Genomic DNA, 20,283 nt, shown 5'->3' on the forward strand with positions numbered 1-20,283 from the left:
TAAATCCTTGCATACAGGCTATACATAGAGTACAAAGCATGTACCTGATGACAGACATGTAATTAACATTTAGACTGTACTTTATGGGTTCAGGATAAACTCTAATTGAAGAAAATGCAGTATATTATTGAACTCCAGGGTGGTCATGACAAGCATATAACTAGGTGATCTTAGACATAATTAATCTCACTTAAACTCTGCTAATCTGCAATAAAATCTTTTAAATTCTGTGCAGAACTGGGTCTGCAAATTTTATTCTTTCCAAGTCACATTTGGGACCTAAAATGGCATAGATTTTACATTGACTCAATTTCATTGACCACAGGGTGTTGATTTATGACGTGTGACAGGAGCTGCCATCTTGCTGGTTTTACAGTATTTGGAGTAACATGTTTGCCAGATTGATATTTGGCTGAAAAGTCTGACATGCTGCAAGAAAGAGCAGCACAAAGAAGAAAGGATAGTATCTGCCCCATTTAATTCCTATTGCCATTATCTTATTCTGTGCTCCCAAGAAGAAAAAATAGTGTGGTAGTTTATTCTGCTATAAAAAATAAAGAAACATCTGGGAGTTCCCTTCATGTTACCGAATGCTGAATGTTCACAATATTTGTTATTATTATAAATAGCAAACATTGTTTGTTTCACATGGATTATTACTTTGAGCGTGTGCACACAAAATTACCTATGAATCTGCCTCTAATATTTAATTTAGATGATTAAAATGTATGAATTGAAAGTGCTAAAATCCTTATAATGGTGTAAATTTATGTTCACTTCAGAGTCCTGCTGTGAGACCTCAGAAGCACTGTCACGCTGGTGCTGCTGTACTGCCTCTGCAGCACACAAAGACACCTGGGTTTTTTTGTGAAAATTGCTAAGGGCACATTATGGATCTTCACAGTGCTGCTGCCTTGATAATCTAGGCTTGCAGGAGCAAGAAGCCCTTGCTGTGCAAAGGGAAAATGCACTAAGTAAAGTATCTCTTGTAGTGACAATTACAAACAGCACGGACATGGGCAGATTTCAAGTGATATTTTAAGAAGAACAAAGCAAGAGCAGGACCACAAAAAGTCCACAGTAAGTAGCTTTAGATCATTTTAGGTGGGAGAACTGGACCAAAAATTTGAAAGGCTGCTTCTAGGTCGGGTGAAAAAGAAATAGACATAGTACATGCATGTCATGCAAGACAACTAGATGGCTAACAAAACACAAACTGGAGCTGGAAGGGAACACCAGTTTTCTTGTGAAAACTTTTTGTTAAGCTTCAGAGGTTGTGTTAGAACCTTTAAATTCATAAACCAGTACAGGATTGTTTTGGCAGAAGTAGAAAGTTTTGTTTTGCATTTTTTCTACGGAAAGCACAGTTATCAGTGATAAAAATAGTCAGAAAATGTTGTGGAAAACAGTGGGTATGATGAGATGTAATATAGACTAAAAATGATCAAGTAACAGTGGGGAACATGAAGTGAATTGCCATAGGGTTGACTGACATCTTGAACCTTGGGACTGCCAGTCCTGGAGCAGGGAGCCCTGTTCTTCCTCACCCACACAAAATATGCAGTTCTCCTGGATTTCACCTGTAAATATCAGCCATGGAGGATGTTTATTCTTTCATTTTCCCACTAGTTCATCTAAGAAATAATTCTGTGAACTTTACATTACTTCCTGTTATGATAGAAACGATCATGTTTTTCCATTTTAAACTATTACTTTCCATTGTTTTAACAAATCTGTTGCTTTTAATTATTCAGTGCAGTTAACCATAACTGCTGATTAAAACCTCACATTAGCTAAAATGCTGGAACTATATTTAATATGTATTTTGCACATGTGTACATATAATATTCTATGTGTAGAATATTTGTCCTTGATGCCCATAGGAATATTTGTCCTTGATGAGTAATTTAACAAGAAGCTTCCATCTACATTAGGCCTTTATCACCCTCTTCAGAAAGTTTCTTGAAGAATCTTTACTGCTTTTTAACTTTACTTCCTAAGAAAACGATCTAATGTGGCCAGATATGGTGCATGTGTCTCTGTTACTGCATAATATCTTTTAAACTAAGTGGAAAATTCCAACAATTTCACAGAAGGTTAATAGTATCATTCATGCTCCTAGCCATTTCATTAGAACAGATGCATGGGCAAAGAAGACACCAGATAACACTCTTTGGTGTCTGAATAACTGCAGCATACATTTCACTCATATTAGACACCAACAAAACTGTGTGTTAGAGAAATATTACTGCCCTAGCATGGAAAAGCTTCAGATGGAGTTTTTGTCTTCATAAACACCAAGGAGTCTAATTGTGAGCTCCGTATCTATAAGAAACCAGGTAAGATCTAATTATGAGCTCCAAATCTGCAAGAAAGCAGGTATGATCCATTCCACAGTTCTTGGAACAATTTCCATGATGTCATAATGTGCTGAAAACTACAAAATGTTTCAGGCACTGATGTTATAGTGAACTACTTATAATTTTTTTCTTTTCTTTCTCTATAATGTCCTTGCTTTACATGCAGCAAGCAAAAAAGGCATCTAATCTGATACTCATCTTCAAAGCCTTATGGAAAGTACCCTGGATGTTCCATGATCCAGACCTTTGACCAGGTGAACTGAAATTTACAACCGTATGAAATACATTCAATACAAGTACTTGCGCTGAAACTGACTTGTGTGCTGAGCAGGAGAAAGAGATAGGATAGTATGATAAAATACATTTGTTCAGGGCCTTTTCATGAAACCTAATTTTTTTAAACTTATCCAAATTCAGGACTTTTCTTCATAATTGCGGTCTATTTCAATAAATATCTCTCAGTCTAAATAATTTGGAGAAGAGATACTTAAGAGGTTTGAGTGAAATATGAATGAACAATGTCAAAAAATGTCTTTATCATTCTTTAAAAAAATATATTTTCCGTCAGTATTAATCTTGAGAGGTAAAAGTCACTTGAAGTCAGTAGTCACTGAAACCAGGATATTACAGAGGAAAAGCTTAAGCTGTTATAACTCTGGAGTTCATCTTCAGAACCTCTATATTAAACATTCGTACATTACTTGCTCTAGAGGTCTTATGGGTCATGACTGCTCTTGCAGTTTCCAATCTGTCAGAAGAACAGGTTTTCCACTGCTGGAAGTAATGATAAAATCTTACACTGCCACACTTTTTCATGATGTCCTTGAACAGCATAAAGTTACAGATTATGGGTATAACTTCTCTAGAAGCACTTTTCACGTATTTTGCTATGCTAGCCACACAGTCTGTTTAGCAAAATAATTGTGATTTCATTATGTTTGCCCGTTTTGGTCCTTGAGAAGCTTTCTGCAGTTATACATCCGGCACACATTTCACTATGTCAATGATCCAGTGTTAATTTTACTCTTTTCTGAGATGGCCTGCTGTCCTCCCCTCATGACCATTGCATTGCATTAACAGAGGCTCTCTGCCACACACTTGTTTCAGAGTGCTGTTGCTGTTCGTACTCTGGTGGCTCTCTGGCTTGCTAGACTTCTTTCTGGAGGCCAAGCATCCTCCCTGATGGACACAGGTGTCCTTGTAAAGGTATGATCTGCACAAATGCTCATGAAAGATGAGCAATTCCCTGTCAACCCCTGACTTCACCCCATGGAAAACACATGGTAGCTATCCTTCAAGGAAATGGTATTTTAAAAGCCTTACATTCGCCCCGGGTTAAGCTCACTCACACGATGGTTCAAGTACAACACCCGCTGAGGCCATGTTGTACCTTCCATCTCTTCCCCCCGACAGCACAGTCGGCTGCCAAAATAACTGGCTCGGAGCCGTTTAGTTCTTCCTCTCCCGAGGCATCTCTCACTGCAGCGCATCACGCCTAACTCGGGCGGGACAGCCGTGCCCAGGCAGGCACGGTGCCGGCCGGCCTTGCCCTGGCTCCCGCAGAGCAGAGGCAGCCCGGGGCTGGGGCCGTGGAGGTGACGGCGGGTCGGGCAGCGGCGCCGGGCAAGCCCCGAGCCGGGCGCAGCCGCCTCTCCGCAAGCACCGGCAAGGGGCGCTGGGCGGCGCCTTTGGAGTGCGGAGGGAGCGGGCTGCGGATCACCTGCAGCGGCGGGGGGGCCGGAGCTCCGCCTCCCCTCCTCCCCCGGTTAATCGCATCCCCCTCCCCGCGGCAGGCACAGGCAGCCGGGCAGCGCTGCCAACCTGCTGCAGGCGCACGGGCACCCGCACCCGCTCGCAGCCAGGGCCGGGCTGGGGCCGCCGGCTCCGCCGCCCTCGCACTTGCCCCAGCCCGGTGCGGCCGTGAGCCTCCTGCCGCCGGCCCGCGGGGAGCGACCGCCGCCGCCCGCCCGGGCACCGGGAGCAGCGCCCAGCAGAAGGAGAGACAGGGGCAGCCATGGCTGAGGGGGGCGAGGGCGAGGACGAGATCCAGTTCCTGCGAACTGTAAGCGCCGCGCTTGCCTCCCTCACCTCCGCGCCGTGGCGGGGCGGGCCGGGGCTGTGGGGGCGACGCCCGGACCGGCCGGGGTGGGAGCCGGGCGGGGACAGCTCGGAGCGGGCTCCGGAGCCCCGGCCCCGTCCCTCTCCACCTGGCAGCGTGTGGCTCCGTGGCCGGGCGGGGGGCGACAGCCGGCTGGCCGCGCCGGGAGGGGCGGGAGGGGCGAGCGGCCGTGCTCGGCCCGGGCGGGGTGAGGGCCGGGCGGGGTGAGGGCCGGCCGGGCGGGGTGAGGGCCGGGCAGGCGGGGGCGAGCGGCGGCTCCCCAGCAGCAGCAGCAGCCCCTGTCCGCGCTGCCTCCCCAGCAGCAGCCCCGCTTCGCGCTGCCTTCCCGGCCGCGCTGTGTGCGCCTACTGCAGGGACTAACCGAGCAGCCGTCCCCAGCGCGAAAACTGCAATCACGCTCTCTTGGCAAAAATAGGCTTGGGGAAAAAACCCCACCTCTCTCACCCTGTCCCCTCCCCACGGAGGTTCCCACTAACTTGCAGGCGTTTTCCTCGCCGGGCACGGACTAATACGGCTTTTTCTGGCGTGCGCATCCTTTCGTTACTTCGGTCCAGAGCATGTTAAGATGTTAAGGCGCTAGAGCGCTTCTTCTTTCCGTTTAATTAATGCATCGGGACTGCTGCATCTAATGCTTATCTGGATTATGTTTCTTCAAGCAATGCTTTTATTTATCTTCTCGGCCATCTCCCAAGTGCCTTTTATGTGCACAATCCTAGCAAGTTTACAGATAGGCATCTGCATGTAGAATGGGGGTGTATACAAACCGTGCCACAGTTTGAGGAAAAATTGCTGAGACATTTGTTAAGTAGAGCTGGAAACACTGAAACTGTAGGATAAAGCTTAACTTCCCTTTTATTTAGTACAGTCTGATTTAGAAAACGTTCACGTTCAGTGGCTTGTAAGAAAATACATCTAAATGGGGGTGGAAAGAAAGCAACATAGTGTATGTGAAACATATTCATGTGCTGTTTGCGGCATGAAGAATCCTGGTTCTCAGTTGTCTTCCATTTCTATCAGAAACCGCACAATAGTACATGTATACCTTAGTGTTATGTTTTTTATTTGTTTGAGGATTCTTAGAAAATCTGCTTTTACAGAAAATACAGCTGTTACGCAACATTGTCACGAAGATCGGCAACTTTTTTTCCTGTCAGCATTATGTGAGTTGTATTGTAGTGTTGCCTAACACCTAAAGACAAAACAGAAAAATATTTCTGTGAAAGAAAATTTGTCATAAAATTTGTCATCTAAATTTATGGGTGTTTTTACTTTTCACTGGTAAAGATTTTTGGAAGACTTGTACCATGGCAGCCTTACTGCAGGCGTGAATGTTAAGCTTAGTTCATGTTATCTGAATGCTTAATAGGGAAGGAGAAGCACTGAGCATGCTAATACAGCTCAGCACATCTACAGTGATGTTAAACTCCAGCACCTGACAGCAGCAGCATGTTATGTAAAACAGCACTCCTGATAATGTGTGTCAGGCTTGATACAGATTTGGCAGACCCAGTCTTAGATAATACTTGAAAATGTTTAGCATGTTGCACCAGTGGTAAAATGACCTTGAATATGGTAAACTGAGGCTTTGGGGAGGCATGTTGTGTAGTTTAATCAAAAAGGCCTGAGAAACCCATATAATCTGTGGGGGTGTGTAAGCAGTGATTTTTACTCTTCTTTTCCTTCCACCTTGTCCAAGGTATGAGCATTACTTGGAAAAGTCAGTGCTTTTTTTTTTTTTTATGTACTCTTCCACTTTTATTGTTTGAAGGCTTGGATTAGTGGTTTCTAAAGCTATTAGATGTGAGCAACTTTCTGCATGCCATTGGTAGAAAGCATTGGAAGTTTGATATTACCCTGGTAATTACTGCAGCTTTTCTTTTTATTTATTATTAAAATACTGATTAGGGACAGGTGGATTCATAAATGTTTTGTAGGTAAATAAGAACTTTTTAAATAACACTGTATGCAAGCAAAAGCATTCTGTGCTTTCAATACTTTGAGAATGACATCTGTAGGCCTACTACATGTAAACAGTGCTCTTCATATTTTCTTATTTTGGTGGGACCTGACAAACTTCCTAAAATCTTTAGAGTCTATCTGGAATGTAAACACTGTATTTTTTAATGTTTAAAATTGCACATGAGATTATACTCAATTAAAAATGCCCTTTATTTGCATGAAGCTACTAAACTGAATTTGTATTTTTGCCACATGTTTATTGGAAATTTCGATTTTTCTCTCTTCTTCACACATTCCTATATGTCTAATGATTCCTCCTCTTTACTTGCTTCTTTGTTTTGGTAAAGTGGCATGAAGCATTAGCTCCTGCAAATTCTGCTGTCTAGGATAGATTTTTGATTCTTTTGGGAATAATTTGAGTTTGGTATGTCATTTCTGAGACATGAACACAACCTATTAATGCCCTGTATTTCTGGAAGCATCAGAGCTTACACTGTTTGGGACAACCTTGGACAGACTGGAGCTCAGCTCTGTGTTGCTCTGTTCTCCTCAAGGAGCGCTTCTGTAGTCCTGTAAATTACTTGCTTCTCTGGAAACAGGGATCTCCCTCATTAGTTTGCCAAATGCTGCAGGTGGAGGTGACCTTGTATTATGTGTGGCCTTTTTTAGGCTTGGATATCCATTCTCCTGACTTCTCCCATGGAATAAACACGTACTGTGCAGGAGAAGCGAAGGGCAACAGGTATCCTGCTGTGTGTTTATTAGTTGTGTGTCCAGGCAGGACCTCTTCCCTGTAGGGGAATTTGTTTTTTATTTTGTAGTACTTGAAAGATCAAGGGTATATGTAATAGAGATTTCACTGTTTGGTCTTTACAGTGAAGAATCTAAAATATTCATAATTAATACAGAAATCACCTGGTTTTTATTTGTTTGGTTTTATTTTTTATTAGGATGTGTAATTTGAGGAGGGTGAAAATAATTCCAAGTTCCAGGAGAAAACAGAAAATATTTTCCCCTAAATGCATAGGCTCCTTCCTTAATATACACATAAAAGGACTGTTTTTTGTGACACAGAATGCCCAGAAGGGAAGGCCTTTGCAAGAAAAGGGGTAGCAAGCTGGTGAGAGGATTAAAACCAATTGCAAGATTTCAAAAAATAGTGCTTATATTTGTCCCTTATATTTTTTAAAGGTGTCCTGACTTTCAGGAGCAAGATGTACCTAAAAGTGATGGGAAACGTGTAATTTAGCTATTTGATCTTGTGATGTTCCTGATGCCAGTTTGGTTTTCTAGAGTTGTGGAGTTTCTTAAATTAGAGGCAGGTCTGCTTTTAGCTGTTTATGGTAGGAGACACCAACAGGACATGCTGAAGTAGGGCTGACAGGGTTATGTTTTTTTTCACTGTCTTCTGAGACAGTGATGACTACCATGCCTGTCAGGAATCAGAGGCGTAATCAGCGTGAGCAGCACATGTTCCCCAGGACTGATGGAGTCATCGTTGCTTTCCATCTCTTTTTTTTTTTCTTTAAAGGTTTGAATGCTAGCATTCTATGTTGCACTCTCTTCTAATGCCTTTTTCAAATTTTTTAAATTAGCTTGCAGTAAAACAGAACCTCTTGCTTGCATGAATGTATTCTCTGGTGTTTTATTTTCTACGTGGATTTAATAGTTCTGAGTGTTACTGCCAGTGGAAAGTGTAAGTGTGCTTTGCAACGCTGGAAGAGTAGTTTGAAACAAATTTAAACATTACTTATTATTCCCGTTTGACATGCAAAAGATTTTTATTCACTCAATGCTGGGTTTTAGAATGAAGTTTATGGCAGAGAAGTTTGAAATGAAGAATGCTGTGTTCACATTTCAAGGACAGCAGTTCTGTGATTTCAGAGTCTCTTCTGTTCCAGATAATCCTCATTTGAGCAGCATTTAAACAATGTGTGCCACTTTATATCTGACTAAAAGTTGTACACTTACATGCCATCCTACATGAAGATTCTGTGGAATTAGAGGACATGAAAGGAACCAGAAGAAACAAGATCTGAAGATTATTTTAGAGACGTAACTCAACAGTAGAAGAATTACGCAAGTCTCTCAGTGAAACAGAAAAGAAAAAAAAAGTGGTGCTTTTTTTAAAAAATCCCTCACTGCTTTTATGTGCTGCTTATCTTTTAAAGGGGTTTATCAAAATATGTGAGATACTGGTAGCTGCAGTCATCAAACATACAATTGTCAGAATGCACAAAAAGAAAATGCTCAAAAGCAATCTTGGCTATTAGAAGCTATTTTAAAATTAAAATATGCCAAAACCCACTTTGGAAATCCTTTGTTTATTTAAAAAAGTGTTTCTTGTACTTGTCAGTATGTGACTTTTGAAGATACACCAGGGACTGGCACAAGAGACCACTGTTTAACAGCTCATGTGAGGGATGGCGTGGCTGAGATTGCAGCATTTGTACCTTCCTCTCTAAGGCACTGCACTGCAGTACAGATACTGAATATGATCTCAAATTCTATTTTGGAATTGAGCTGGACAGCTTGTTTGTAGTGAAGGGGTTTTAGCTAGGACATGCAGTCCATTTCTTTTTTGGAGATTACATGTGAACCTTTCAGGTATAATTTTTTTTATTCCAAAATTGGTTGCTAAACATTTTATGCCACGTTTAAGATTATATTAGTGGATGAAATCACTTGTCTAGTGCGTGTACTGTCTTGTCCCATGTTCTGCATCTGGAAGTTGTCTGTATTTGATGTGTGAGAAGGCAGCTGGGGAAACTCTGTAGCTAATAGTTGGTCCACCAGGGAAGCTTCTTAATAGCCCTGTGAGTTGGCTGACTGATATTCTGAGAGATGGAGCTGCATTTCCTGTCAGAGTCTGAAGATGTTTTGATGCATTCTGCTTTTTGGAATTGTGAAGACCCGAGGAAAATCCATCATAGGAACTTAAAATGTGGACAGACTGTAAAGAGAGAATACCACTTATTTCTGACCCAGGATTTAGAATGGGCATGAGAGCTGTGTCTGACTTGTACTTCCCTATTTATGTGCTATATTATTACAGGAATATTTTAAAGGTGGATTTTCCTCTTAAATGCTGTGTGCAAAGTGCACAGGATGATTCTAATTCAAGAAAATAAGCCAATCTTTCTTTAGCAGGGATATGGATTTATTGAAGTATTTCTCTGAATCAAGGTAGAAAATTGGAAGCTGTGTGGAGAAGTACTGACAGTGGACTGACCTCAGGAAGTATGTGAATTAAACTAAAAAGACAGAAATATTTTTCTTCTGATTTTTGATTCATGTTGAAAATCTGCATTAGTTTTGGTATTGTTTTCTGAATTACCCCTATGCTTTTGCTTAAATTTCCTGATCTGACTGACATGAAGCTTTGTGTGGATGTCAGAAGGAAAATCAAGAAGTGCATATATTCCTATACTTCCTAATAAAACTTCAGTGATGTAAATTTCTTTCATTTGGTATTGATACATCAATAACTGTAAACTGTAAAATGACCACATTTTACCAGGGCGATTGAAATAATTTGAACTTCTTACTGTGTTTGTTTGACACAGCTGTACTCTGGAATTTCTCCCAGTAGCAAAGTTAGGATAGCCTGGCATCATTTTCTGTCTGCAGTTTGTATTCTGCTAGACCTGTTTTGCAGGTGTATGGCACTTCTGCCATGTGTGGCTGTATTGTCTGTACCACTCTGGAAATGGAGGGCCTCTATGTCTGCCTGATGCATCTCAGTGGCTGAGGAAAGGCATAAAGGAATTAGTTTTGATAACAGTTTCGGCCCTTTCTTATAGGCACCAACAGCAATATGGAGCTTACTGCAATATCCTGTGACCATCAGAGGCACAGCTGTGGTATTTCTTTGTTCTCCTTGTAAGAAATAGAGCAGCTTCAGGGCACTGCCTGCACCATCACAAGAGGTCACCCCAGTTTCCTAACAAAGACTAGCAAGAGCTCCCATGTGGTTTTAGTGCAGTGTAGTTTTATACTGTAGTCCCTTGTTATTAAGTGTGAGATTCATTAACTAATTATGGATTCAGTTGTTGAAGAACTTTTTTTTAACCTAATAACCACAGAGCAACTTGTGAGGTGAAGGGCTTAAACTCTTCAAATGTGTTGCTGCTTCTTGAGCCCAGTGATGTTACTCAGCTGCTATAGGTTGGAACAAATGTTTTTGAGGCATGTGATTTAGTAGAAGCTTTTCATAGCTGCTCAGCATTGCTAAATAAAAACAAACTGGTGTCTAAAGGCCTTCTGTTAGTAAAGGGAAAGATATGATAGGTAAGGTGTCATAACATGAACTTATATGTGAACTTACGTGACAGCTGCAATTCCTCTGTAAATGTAGTGCTCAAATGGTGAGATTTAAAGTAGATGTGTTTATAAGAACATTTGCACTAGCAGCTACATAAAATTGTAAATAAAAAGATGATGTCATTCCTTCAGTGTTGTGGCGTACTTTAATGTTTATCATAGTCAGGAATTACTTCCTTATAACTGTCATGTACTTGAAAAAAAGTATAAGTATATTAGACTTCCTAGAGGGACTTTGGCAAAAATCTACAAGGTACCATTTTTAAGATGCATGGGTCAGTTAATTTTTAACATGGATGACATTTTGGTTCAGGACAAGTTTTTTTGTCACTGAGTTGGAGTGACGAGATCATTGTGTTTTGTGAGACAGCTTCCCAGAGGATTTGAGTAATAATGCTGCATCACAACAGACCTGTGTTACCTAGTTGTGTTTTACTTGACTGTGGGAAATAATATCTGAAGGATATTAGCTAGCAGAACCAAATGTCAAACACTGGCATGTCTTATCTCGCTACCGCTCTGAAAGCCTCTCTGGAATTCTGATGTGAAAACTGGGTGCACTGAATTTGAAGTATATCTCTGCTTAAATCCTTTTTTCAAAGGAATGATGAAAGAAAGCAACACAAAATTTGCATTGGCTGTCTGTGAGTTTTCCTGGAGGTTGCCAGAATGTGGAGTTGTATTAATGGAATCAAGCCAGAAATGGCTGTCTCTTACAGCTATATTTCTTCATTTTAAACCAGGCAAAGCTGGAAAAAACAAGTACCTGGGATTTGTGTGGGATGCGTTCTTTGGCTTCAGAAACAGGAATATATTTTCCTTTGCTGAATGTGCCACATAATTCCCGTGGTGTATGAACATCTTCATTCCTGTGATGGGCAAGCAGAACTCCTTGTATATAAATTTAGGTGGAGGAATGAATGGAATTTGTGGAGTTTTCAGAGTAAGCCTAGGCAATTGGATAGATCTGCAGTAAGACTCAGTAAACTTCTGGATGTAGGATCCATTCACTGGTAACTGATCCTCATTGTTCATCAGGCATGTAGCCATGCTGATAAACATTTGAACATCACCTACCGTGTGTTTATTTCCTAGCTGTGAAACTAGGAAATAGTTTAGTTAGAACTAACATGCTAAGCACAAGCCAGATTGTTAAAACTTTCTGTGCAGACACGTCTTCATCCTAAGGCTGCCTTTGTGAAAGCATTTGGTTCCAATGGGGACAGAAGCAACCTTATATCTGTACAGATAGATAAGAATCCCTAGCCCTGCAACAGTCACAAGAATTCTCTGTGCTCCTAACGCTGGGGATTTGCCAAAAAAAAAGTGTCAATCTTGCGACTTCATATTTTTGTCTATTTTCTGCCCATTTATGAAGTGGATTTTGCAATGCTAATGCATAGATAGTTATGTGTGTTTGTAGTCTTTATGGCAAGTACCAGGGAGATAGAATGCATATTCCCTTTCCAAGCAAGTGGAAAGTAAAAAAAAAATCACAGTATGTGATGCAGGAAAATACTCAGTAAGTTCTCTTCATCCCCATTTCTTTCTTTCTTCTGATGTTACGGATAACTTAATAGCTTTTTGTTGCTTAAGAGTTGGATTAATCTTCTCTTAAAAGCTTGTATTAAATAAATGTGGTTTTTGATTTTTTTGCTCTACCCCAGCTAACACAGAAAGCAAAGGTTCATTCTGTGCCATGCCAAGTCTGCTGGGCTTTGACTTTGTGCCACATCAGCTCCACCAAGCTCTGCTGGGCTCAGCTGCCTGTGTCAGCAGTGTGCCTAGTCTATTATAGTCTTGGAATTATGTAGTCTTGGGTCCTTCAGAAAAGCTTATGAGTGAAAGAAAAACCACTAGTCCACTATTTAGTAATTGCAGGAAGGTGATAGCTACACAGGTAAATCCAGGTAACTCAAATGTCATCATTGTTTACTGAATTTCAGTAGGGTAAGCTTGTAAATTAATGAGTCAATACCCCAAGATGTTTTTCAGTCGGTCTTTGCATGATGGTCTGACTGCCTGATCAGATATGTCAGCGTTATTATTTAGTCTTTAATCACTTCTAATGCGTCTCATGTAATGAATTATGTATTTAAAGAGTTACTACTTTTGCTAGTCGTACGTCAATGGCAGAAGAATCAATGGAGGCCTGGTCTTCATTTTGATCTGACCAGAGTTCTTGTAAAAATATCCTATAAATTTTCTTTGATTTGAGAAGGTTCCTGAAATCCTACAGAAGAAACATTGCATTTTTGGATTGTTTCAGAATATCGTAATGTTATGCCTCCAAGTCCATTTCTGGAATCTATTAGCAGTATCATTTACAAGAAGGGTACTGTGTTTGTTCTCTGCCCTATTTTCTGGTTCATTTTAACTTGCTTTTCTTTGGAGTTTCAAGGTCTGAGTCCAAAACTTTGTTTAATCCATGTCACTTTTCCTTGGTCTTGTCAGAGCCACTGAGATCCTTCTCTTCCAGTATTGGGTTTGATGGCTCTTCCTGATTTTAAGTGTGGCACAGCTTCAACCTAAGCCTGTGGTAGGACTTGCTATTGTCTGTAGTTATGAATTTAAGAATTTATTCAAAATCATAGAAAGTTATGTGGGTTTTGTGGGTTTTTTTTATGTTTTTTTTTTTTTTTTTTTTTTTTTTTTTAAGAGATCTCTTAGATTTGGAATTTCTTTCTATCTTCTTCTATCTTCTTTTTTTCTTTTTAATTTTACTCTTGGCCTGACAAAGGTCAAGGTTTTGTTCTTTTGTTCTCTCCGAACAAGAAAATAAGTGTTTTAAAATCTCTCAGAACAAGAAAATAAGTGTTTTAAAAATGTCACACAAAGTTTACTAAGATATCATAAGTTATCACAAGAATTTCAGTAAAATGTATTCAGAACATCATTTGTCTTGATGTATGATTAGTTTGCATTTTCTTTCTCTATTCCTTTGCATGCCTTACCCCTGGAAATCTTCATCTTACAGAACTGAAAGACTCTGAAATTTTCAATTTCAACTGAACATAATTTGTCTAGAAAGGGAGAGGGATGGAGTGTAGGAGGGAAGGATGACATAATTTGCAGGTGAGCTTTGTCATCCTTTTGAGAGGCATAGTTTGTTGCCTGGCTTTTCAGGAAAAAAAAAAGAAAAAAACCAACAAACCAGCTTATGCATAGAAAGTGTTATTCAAGTTTAGATGCAAGAAGAAACACTTCAATTTTCCATGAGTGGGAGGTGAAAAATGAGCAATTAGGTAGTGAGAATTAGATTTTCATGTTCCTAAAGGTGAATGGAGGTATCTTTTTCCAGGTGAGATGTGTTCCTCAGTTCAGCAAAATACTGTATAACTGCATTTTAAAATACTGGAATATTTACTCTTGTTTATTGACTTCAAGCAGCTGAAAGCATATTTGATTTTTTTTTCACCCATCTTACCTTGGAATTCTCATACCTTGTTTAATCTACTCAAAATTAAATGGATGTGGTTTAAAGGTATATCAAGTTGCAACATTGGCATATTCTGTTGAAAATGTTACAAGCATCACTTTATTCTGATTATGTCAGAAGTAATGTATTGCTGTCTTTTCTTTTGAAATTTCTGGTTGGATTCTATCTCATAATTTGTATGTCAGCTGCAATTGCAGCTGAATTTTCTGAATTTTTTCCTTTCTTACACTAGAAATCTGTTACTGAAGCAGAATTAGATGCATTCTGTTTTATGCCCATTTTTCATTCTGCTTTCTGTTCTACAGCTTATTTTTCTCTTGACAAGCTGTAAAGATAAAAGAACATCAGTGACAATATTTTTCCCTTCAAAACCAGTTTGTTTTGGGGGGCTGTCCCTCAGACTTGATAAATCAGCTCCACACATCCTGTGCCTGACTTATGGAATAGTTCACTCTGGCCCTCTGCACAAAGGTACTTTCTGCTGATGCTAGGAAAACCTCGAGGTGAGAGTTACTATATCAGTTTTCTGAGGCTGTAATCCTGTAAAGTAATCCAATTAAAATGGTGGATGAGAAGTGCTCAACCTTCCCAATTCGATGGGGGACATTTATTTCTTATGCATGGCATTTGCACTTCTGTTTACACAGGAAGGCCTTGCTGCACTTTTTTGATTTACTAACAAAATAAACTAACATGGGTCAGAACACATATTCAATGAAGGAATGAGGTTAATTGGTGGTGAACTGTGCGGGTTTATCAGTGCTAACAAAATTACTTCTTCATGTACCTCTATAACTTCTGTTGATGAGTGAGTTTTTTTTATGATGATTTATGTCTGTTACAGAATTACAGTTTGACAATTGGAACCACATCTAGAGCTTGGGAAGCGCACTTTGTTGTAGTAAGTTCCTACTCAAAAGTTATGGTTTGCTATTAGTGGTTGTACCCTAGTAATTTGTTTTATTGGGAGGGGCAGAGAAACAAGGAGTTCTGTGAATGAAATGGGTTTATAACCTTACTGTATACCTTTCAATTACAGAGTAATCAGCTGAAAAAAATAATTATATTCCTTTCAAAATTTGTAGCTGGATCTCATTTTCCTTGCCTAAGGAATAAATCTTTTATATGAAAGAAATACATAAAACAGGCAGATTGGTATAACAGGTTGTTAAAGGTTATTCTATTAACAAAAGTCTGGAAGAAAATACTTATGGCACAAATACACTTTTTGGCTAGAAGCCTAAAAACAAATCCTGTATTAGAAGACTGCTTCAAATAAAAACCTGTCTCTCTTACATCTTGCTTAAATGATACTGGAAATCAAATGTAAATTAATTGATTTTAGTATATTGTCTAGCAGAATAATCTACTCTTCATCTGTTAATGATTCCAATGAATGTTTAAAAGAAAATGATTTGTTGGTCTATGACTGTGATGTCTCTGTATGGCCATGTATGTTTTTTATAAGTCTGGTTCTGTTCTCACTGATGTTTATGTCAAACCTCCTCTAGATTTTAACCAGAGCTGAATCATACACTAATTGTGTTGTGTGCTGTTGTATGTAATGGCCTAAATGTGTTGAATTCATGTCCTTGTCTGCCATTTAAACACAATTAATATTCATCTTCCTTAGGTGCCAGAAGTGTATGACCTGGCTTTTCCTAAATTAGTTTAAAATTGTATGCATGTTGCTAACTGTCTGTCAAAATATTTGCATCTAATGGTTAATTGTTCCAATTTTGCCACTCAGATATATCATCTTGTCCAATTCAGTAAAGACAATAATCCCTCATGTGCTTCTCTTTTGAGAAGAAAGTTAGCTTTTTCTTTTTCTACGAATCTCCCTGATGTCTTTGTTAAGAAGATAAATATTCTTGCAGAGTTGCATTTGCATGTTTTTTTGTTAACAGTGTGCTTTTGCTGTGTCCAGCATAAATTTTATTATGTCCAGCATGGAGCCTGAAGTCAACTCTAGCCTCAATTTGAGATTACAAATACTGTTTCATTTTCTCAGGAAGTTATCTATGCTGTGGGAGAATACTGCTTTTTAGGTACTAGATACATGCAAAAATGCTGCTTCTTACTATTTATTTTTTGCACTTTCAATGTCATATTTTAATTAATACCTTTAAAAAATATTTCTTTTTACTGGGTCTGTATTACAAGGTTGTGAGATCTGTTTGTCTTGAAGCATTTACCACTGCAATTACTTTTGTTTAGTTACTGAGGAAAGTATCAATTATACTTCAAAGTAAGAAATTATCTTGTCACAAAGTTTCTGAAACATCAGCAGTGCACCTGTGGTTTTTATTTGGTGTCTGCAAGCCTAAGGAAAGTCCATTTTAGGAATATCAGCACTTTGTGGAGCTGAGCTCTTGCTGTGCAGCATTGCTTTTTCAGCCTCACGTATTAACTATGGCAGTGGCGAAATAGCTAAAATTATGTGTACTTTCAAATTCATTGTAGAGATCAGGTAAACATTAAAATGCATCTGCTAGTTTTCTGAGTTCATCTGAGTGATTTGCCTTGCACTTGGATTGGAGTAGAATATGTAAAGAAAAAATATATAGGCATAGGAATATGCCTTCTGCTCACATTTGTCTAATCTGCCTAGTCCAGCACTTGAGCTCTTGTCTTCCAGTAAAACTGCAAGGTTTAAGTGGAAAGAACTTCAACCAGTTTTCTTGATTGCACATGGTTTGCATGGCAGTATCTGGTAACAGACCATTTCCAGCTTCTATCCTGCTGAAATAGTCTGTGAGTTTCTTAATATTTACTGGTTTTTCCATTCAAATAACCAAACTTTCTGTGAACCCTTGCATATGTTTTATTCTATAGTTTCCAGCTATCTTGTTCAGAGACTTCTATCAGAAGCTAATTACTCCAAACTGTGGCGTGGTCTCATGACTGTGCTTACTTGAAATGCTGTATAGCAGTTTGTGGTGTTTTTTTTTCTTTTCTCCTTAAACACTGGAGTTAATTTTGTCAGAGTTAAGAGAACAGTGATACTTGTATGAAAATGTGCCTTGTTTTCTCTTCTGGTTTTGTTGGTGCTTTTTGATTTGTGTATGGGGTTTTCGGAATCTTTTTTTGTGTCTAAAGTAACTCATGTCTGGAATTAAAACTTTTCTTTCTAAAACATGTATTTCTTTCATTGTGAAGAGCTGGAGCGGTGAGCTCAAAATGGTAGCATTTTGTCTTGAAGAGGATGATCTTGCGAAAAATTGAGGCATGTATAAACAACCTCTTGCTATAAACTGACCTACATTCTTTTCTTCTTCTAACCCAACTCTTGCTGAAGTAAAGGTTAATATATTTCTCGCTTTAAATTTAACATTTGTTTAAAGTGTAATATATTTTCATAATAAAGATTTTATACCCTAAAGAGATGAGAGCATTGTCTCTTAAACTCATAGTAGTTTTATAATTTAACAAATATAGGTTTCTTTTTTTTTTCCCTTCAGGGTGGAAAGCAAGTTCTAGTCTGTAATTTGTATTTCTCGGTAAGGAGCTACAGCATAGTAAAATCATAATTGACTACATTTTTTTAAGACTGGTCATGTTTTTCTGAAAGCTGTACTAAATCTTTCTATTCTCTGACATCAGTTTGTGTCAGAGAATAGAAAAGAATTTGGGTGTACTTTGATACTACAGGTCTAGAAGGTAGCCCAAAATACCTACTTTTCCCACACCTTATGAGGTGAGGGAGATCTTGTTACAGAAGAGAGTTATGTCACTCCACTCAATCCTGCAGGATGGAAAACAGATCAGAATTGGACTACGCAGATTTAGTGCTGACTTCCAGGAGGAATTTATCCCCCATTTGCTTTTAATTGCAGTAGCTTCAAACTTCTCATCAGGAAGAGAAAGCTCATCAGGAAGGGATTGTGCTTCTCCCATGCAACCCTCTGGTCTATGGAAAGCAGTTTTGTCAGGTTCAGCTGGAAACATGAACCTTTTACTTCAACTCTTAACAGAAGCTCCTGAGTTCACAACTCCTGGTGGCCAAGGATTTTTTTTCCCCTGGCTGTACAAGAGAATTCAGATGAGACAATGAGTAGTGTTAGAATTCACTAGATTTTCGTTGTGTAACTTTGTTTACATGAATAGTAATTCTCTTAATATCCAGTCTAGGGATGGTGGCTCCTGCTCTTAGCTGTCCTTTGTCTGTTTTGTTTTCAGATTCGTAAATTGTGCCAAGGACTGGATTTTTACGCGCCGTATGTTGAAATAGTTTTAACAAGTAGTAGGGGCAAGGAGCATACAAAAGCCAGAGCATTGTGATGAGCCCAATGCTGCAGGATGTTGGTAATTGTAGGGAGGCACATTCCTAGCTGAAGTTAGCGCAGAGTCCATCATGAGCTTTTGACAGTCAGAGATGTGTCAATTCAAAATTTTGTAATTGATGCAGCACAATGTGGTGCTCATGAGCTGATCCTGGATGTTGACAGAAGGTGCTGTTAGGAGATTGGGAGATGATCCAGGGGACAAACAGTATTAGTAGAGATTAGCTGGCAGAGGTATCACTCCCACCTCTTTGGTCAACTTGACATCTATGAAACTGTGGCACAGCTTGCAATGCAAGAACCTGTATTGGTCCAAGCAAGATGTCATGAAATGTCTATGACATTGTGTACTGAGCCCCATAACATGACTATAGGACTTTTTCATAATGCATAAAAGTACCATTTTAGAAAAACTTAATTAAGAAAAGTTGTTGACATGCAGAATTGAATTGGTCAGTGATTAGAGTACTCTTACAGGGTCAGAATTCCAATTTTTAGTCCATATCAATCCTGTTCCAGCTCTGGACATTGGAGTGAATTACAAAACCTCTTGACACATGGCTTTTCTTTATTTTCCAGAAACAACACCTAGAAAGCCACAAAAAATGTGAGTATTTCTCATTAGGAGTTTAACTACATTTTTTTTTTTAAGAGCAGTAGCTAACTGCTATATATATCCTCAGAAGAGACTTTGTTAGGAGAAGAAAAAGATTACAGGAAAGAACATTTAGAAAATGCAAAATATATATGTGAAATATTTTGTCACTATTAGAGAAATGAAAAGGCACAATTAATCTGATGGCCACAATGAATAAGCAGAATTATTTCTGCAAATATATAAATAAGAAGATAGAAAATTTAAAGTGTTTAAGTCAGCTTTGATTTGAGAGAAATAAATGTCAGAGTGTCTTTTGCAGAGAAATATTCGGAGTCTTCAGATAGTTGCAGATACATTGCATCACTTTGCATTTGCAAAGCTGGATTTTCTTCCGCTCTTTGAATGGTCTAAGTCCAGTCTGAGTTGTCACAATCTGACTTTTAACCTGAAGCAGGGAAGTTTCATATTTTGGGTTCTAAACTGAAGCAATATTTTTGTCAGTTTCCTGGGTAAGGATGAGGTCCCTAAGCTGTCAGACGAGCTGTAACAAATCTGGGTTTGTTTGGCACTGTTTCCGTGCTTGACGTGATACTAAGACAAGTACTAAAACATTAAAACATCTTCATGAGATGTTTTACTGTTTCTTGCATGATGCTGTCCTGGTTGACCAAGCAACCAAGTGGGAGTGATGTGATTTGCTAGTGCAGATGACCTGCTTGTGGTTTAACCCAAATTTGACTTACTTTTGCTCAGAGTCCTGTTGGTAGTCACTTAAAATAGCACAGGTTGCTTGTGATTTCTCTACATTCATGTCTTTGCTGCACAATGGGAGCTCTTAAATAGTCATGTTAGAGATAGTTATGTTGAAAGAACTTGAATTTTCTGTGTAGGAATAGGTACTCAGTGTTTAAGAGACTGATAGATAGAAATTGTTGATGACTGGTGCTGGCACAAAACACTAATTTTCATTTGAGGTTTGTCTTGCCAAAAGAGCTCTGGCTTTGTTGGACTCTTGACTGCTTGTGTGGGTGTGTATGTGTTTATGAGTATGGGTGAAAGTACATGAATGTTTCTTCTGTGCATTTTCCTGTGTTTAATGTCAATAGGAATCTTGAAATAACTTAAACCATTGTCAGAAGGCCCAATCTGTAGTGGAAGATCTGCTGTGGTTTCAGATTTGTACTTGTCACCTGTTAGTT

At 39.2% G+C, this 20,283-nt stretch overlaps 1 protein-coding gene across 1 annotated transcript in view; it reads left to right on the top strand.

The window, feature by feature from the left end:
* Positions 1–4,368: 4,368 nt before the first annotated feature.
* The window catches only part of RYR2 (ryanodine receptor 2), a 380,761-nt gene continuing 364,846 nt past the window's right edge, over positions 4,369–20,283 (top strand). Inside the window, exon 1 of the mRNA XM_058801183.1 lies at positions 4,369–4,422. Coding sequence (XP_058657166.1) covers positions 4,375–4,422 — 48 coding nt within the window. The 5' untranslated portion in view covers positions 4,369–4,374. The remainder of the gene's footprint in view (positions 4,423–20,283) is intronic.

Source organism: Ammospiza caudacuta, chromosome 3 (assembly GCF_027887145.1).
Source record: "Ammospiza caudacuta isolate bAmmCau1 chromosome 3, bAmmCau1.pri, whole genome shotgun sequence".
Taxonomy (NCBI): Eukaryota; Metazoa; Chordata; class Aves; order Passeriformes; family Passerellidae; genus Ammospiza; species Ammospiza caudacuta.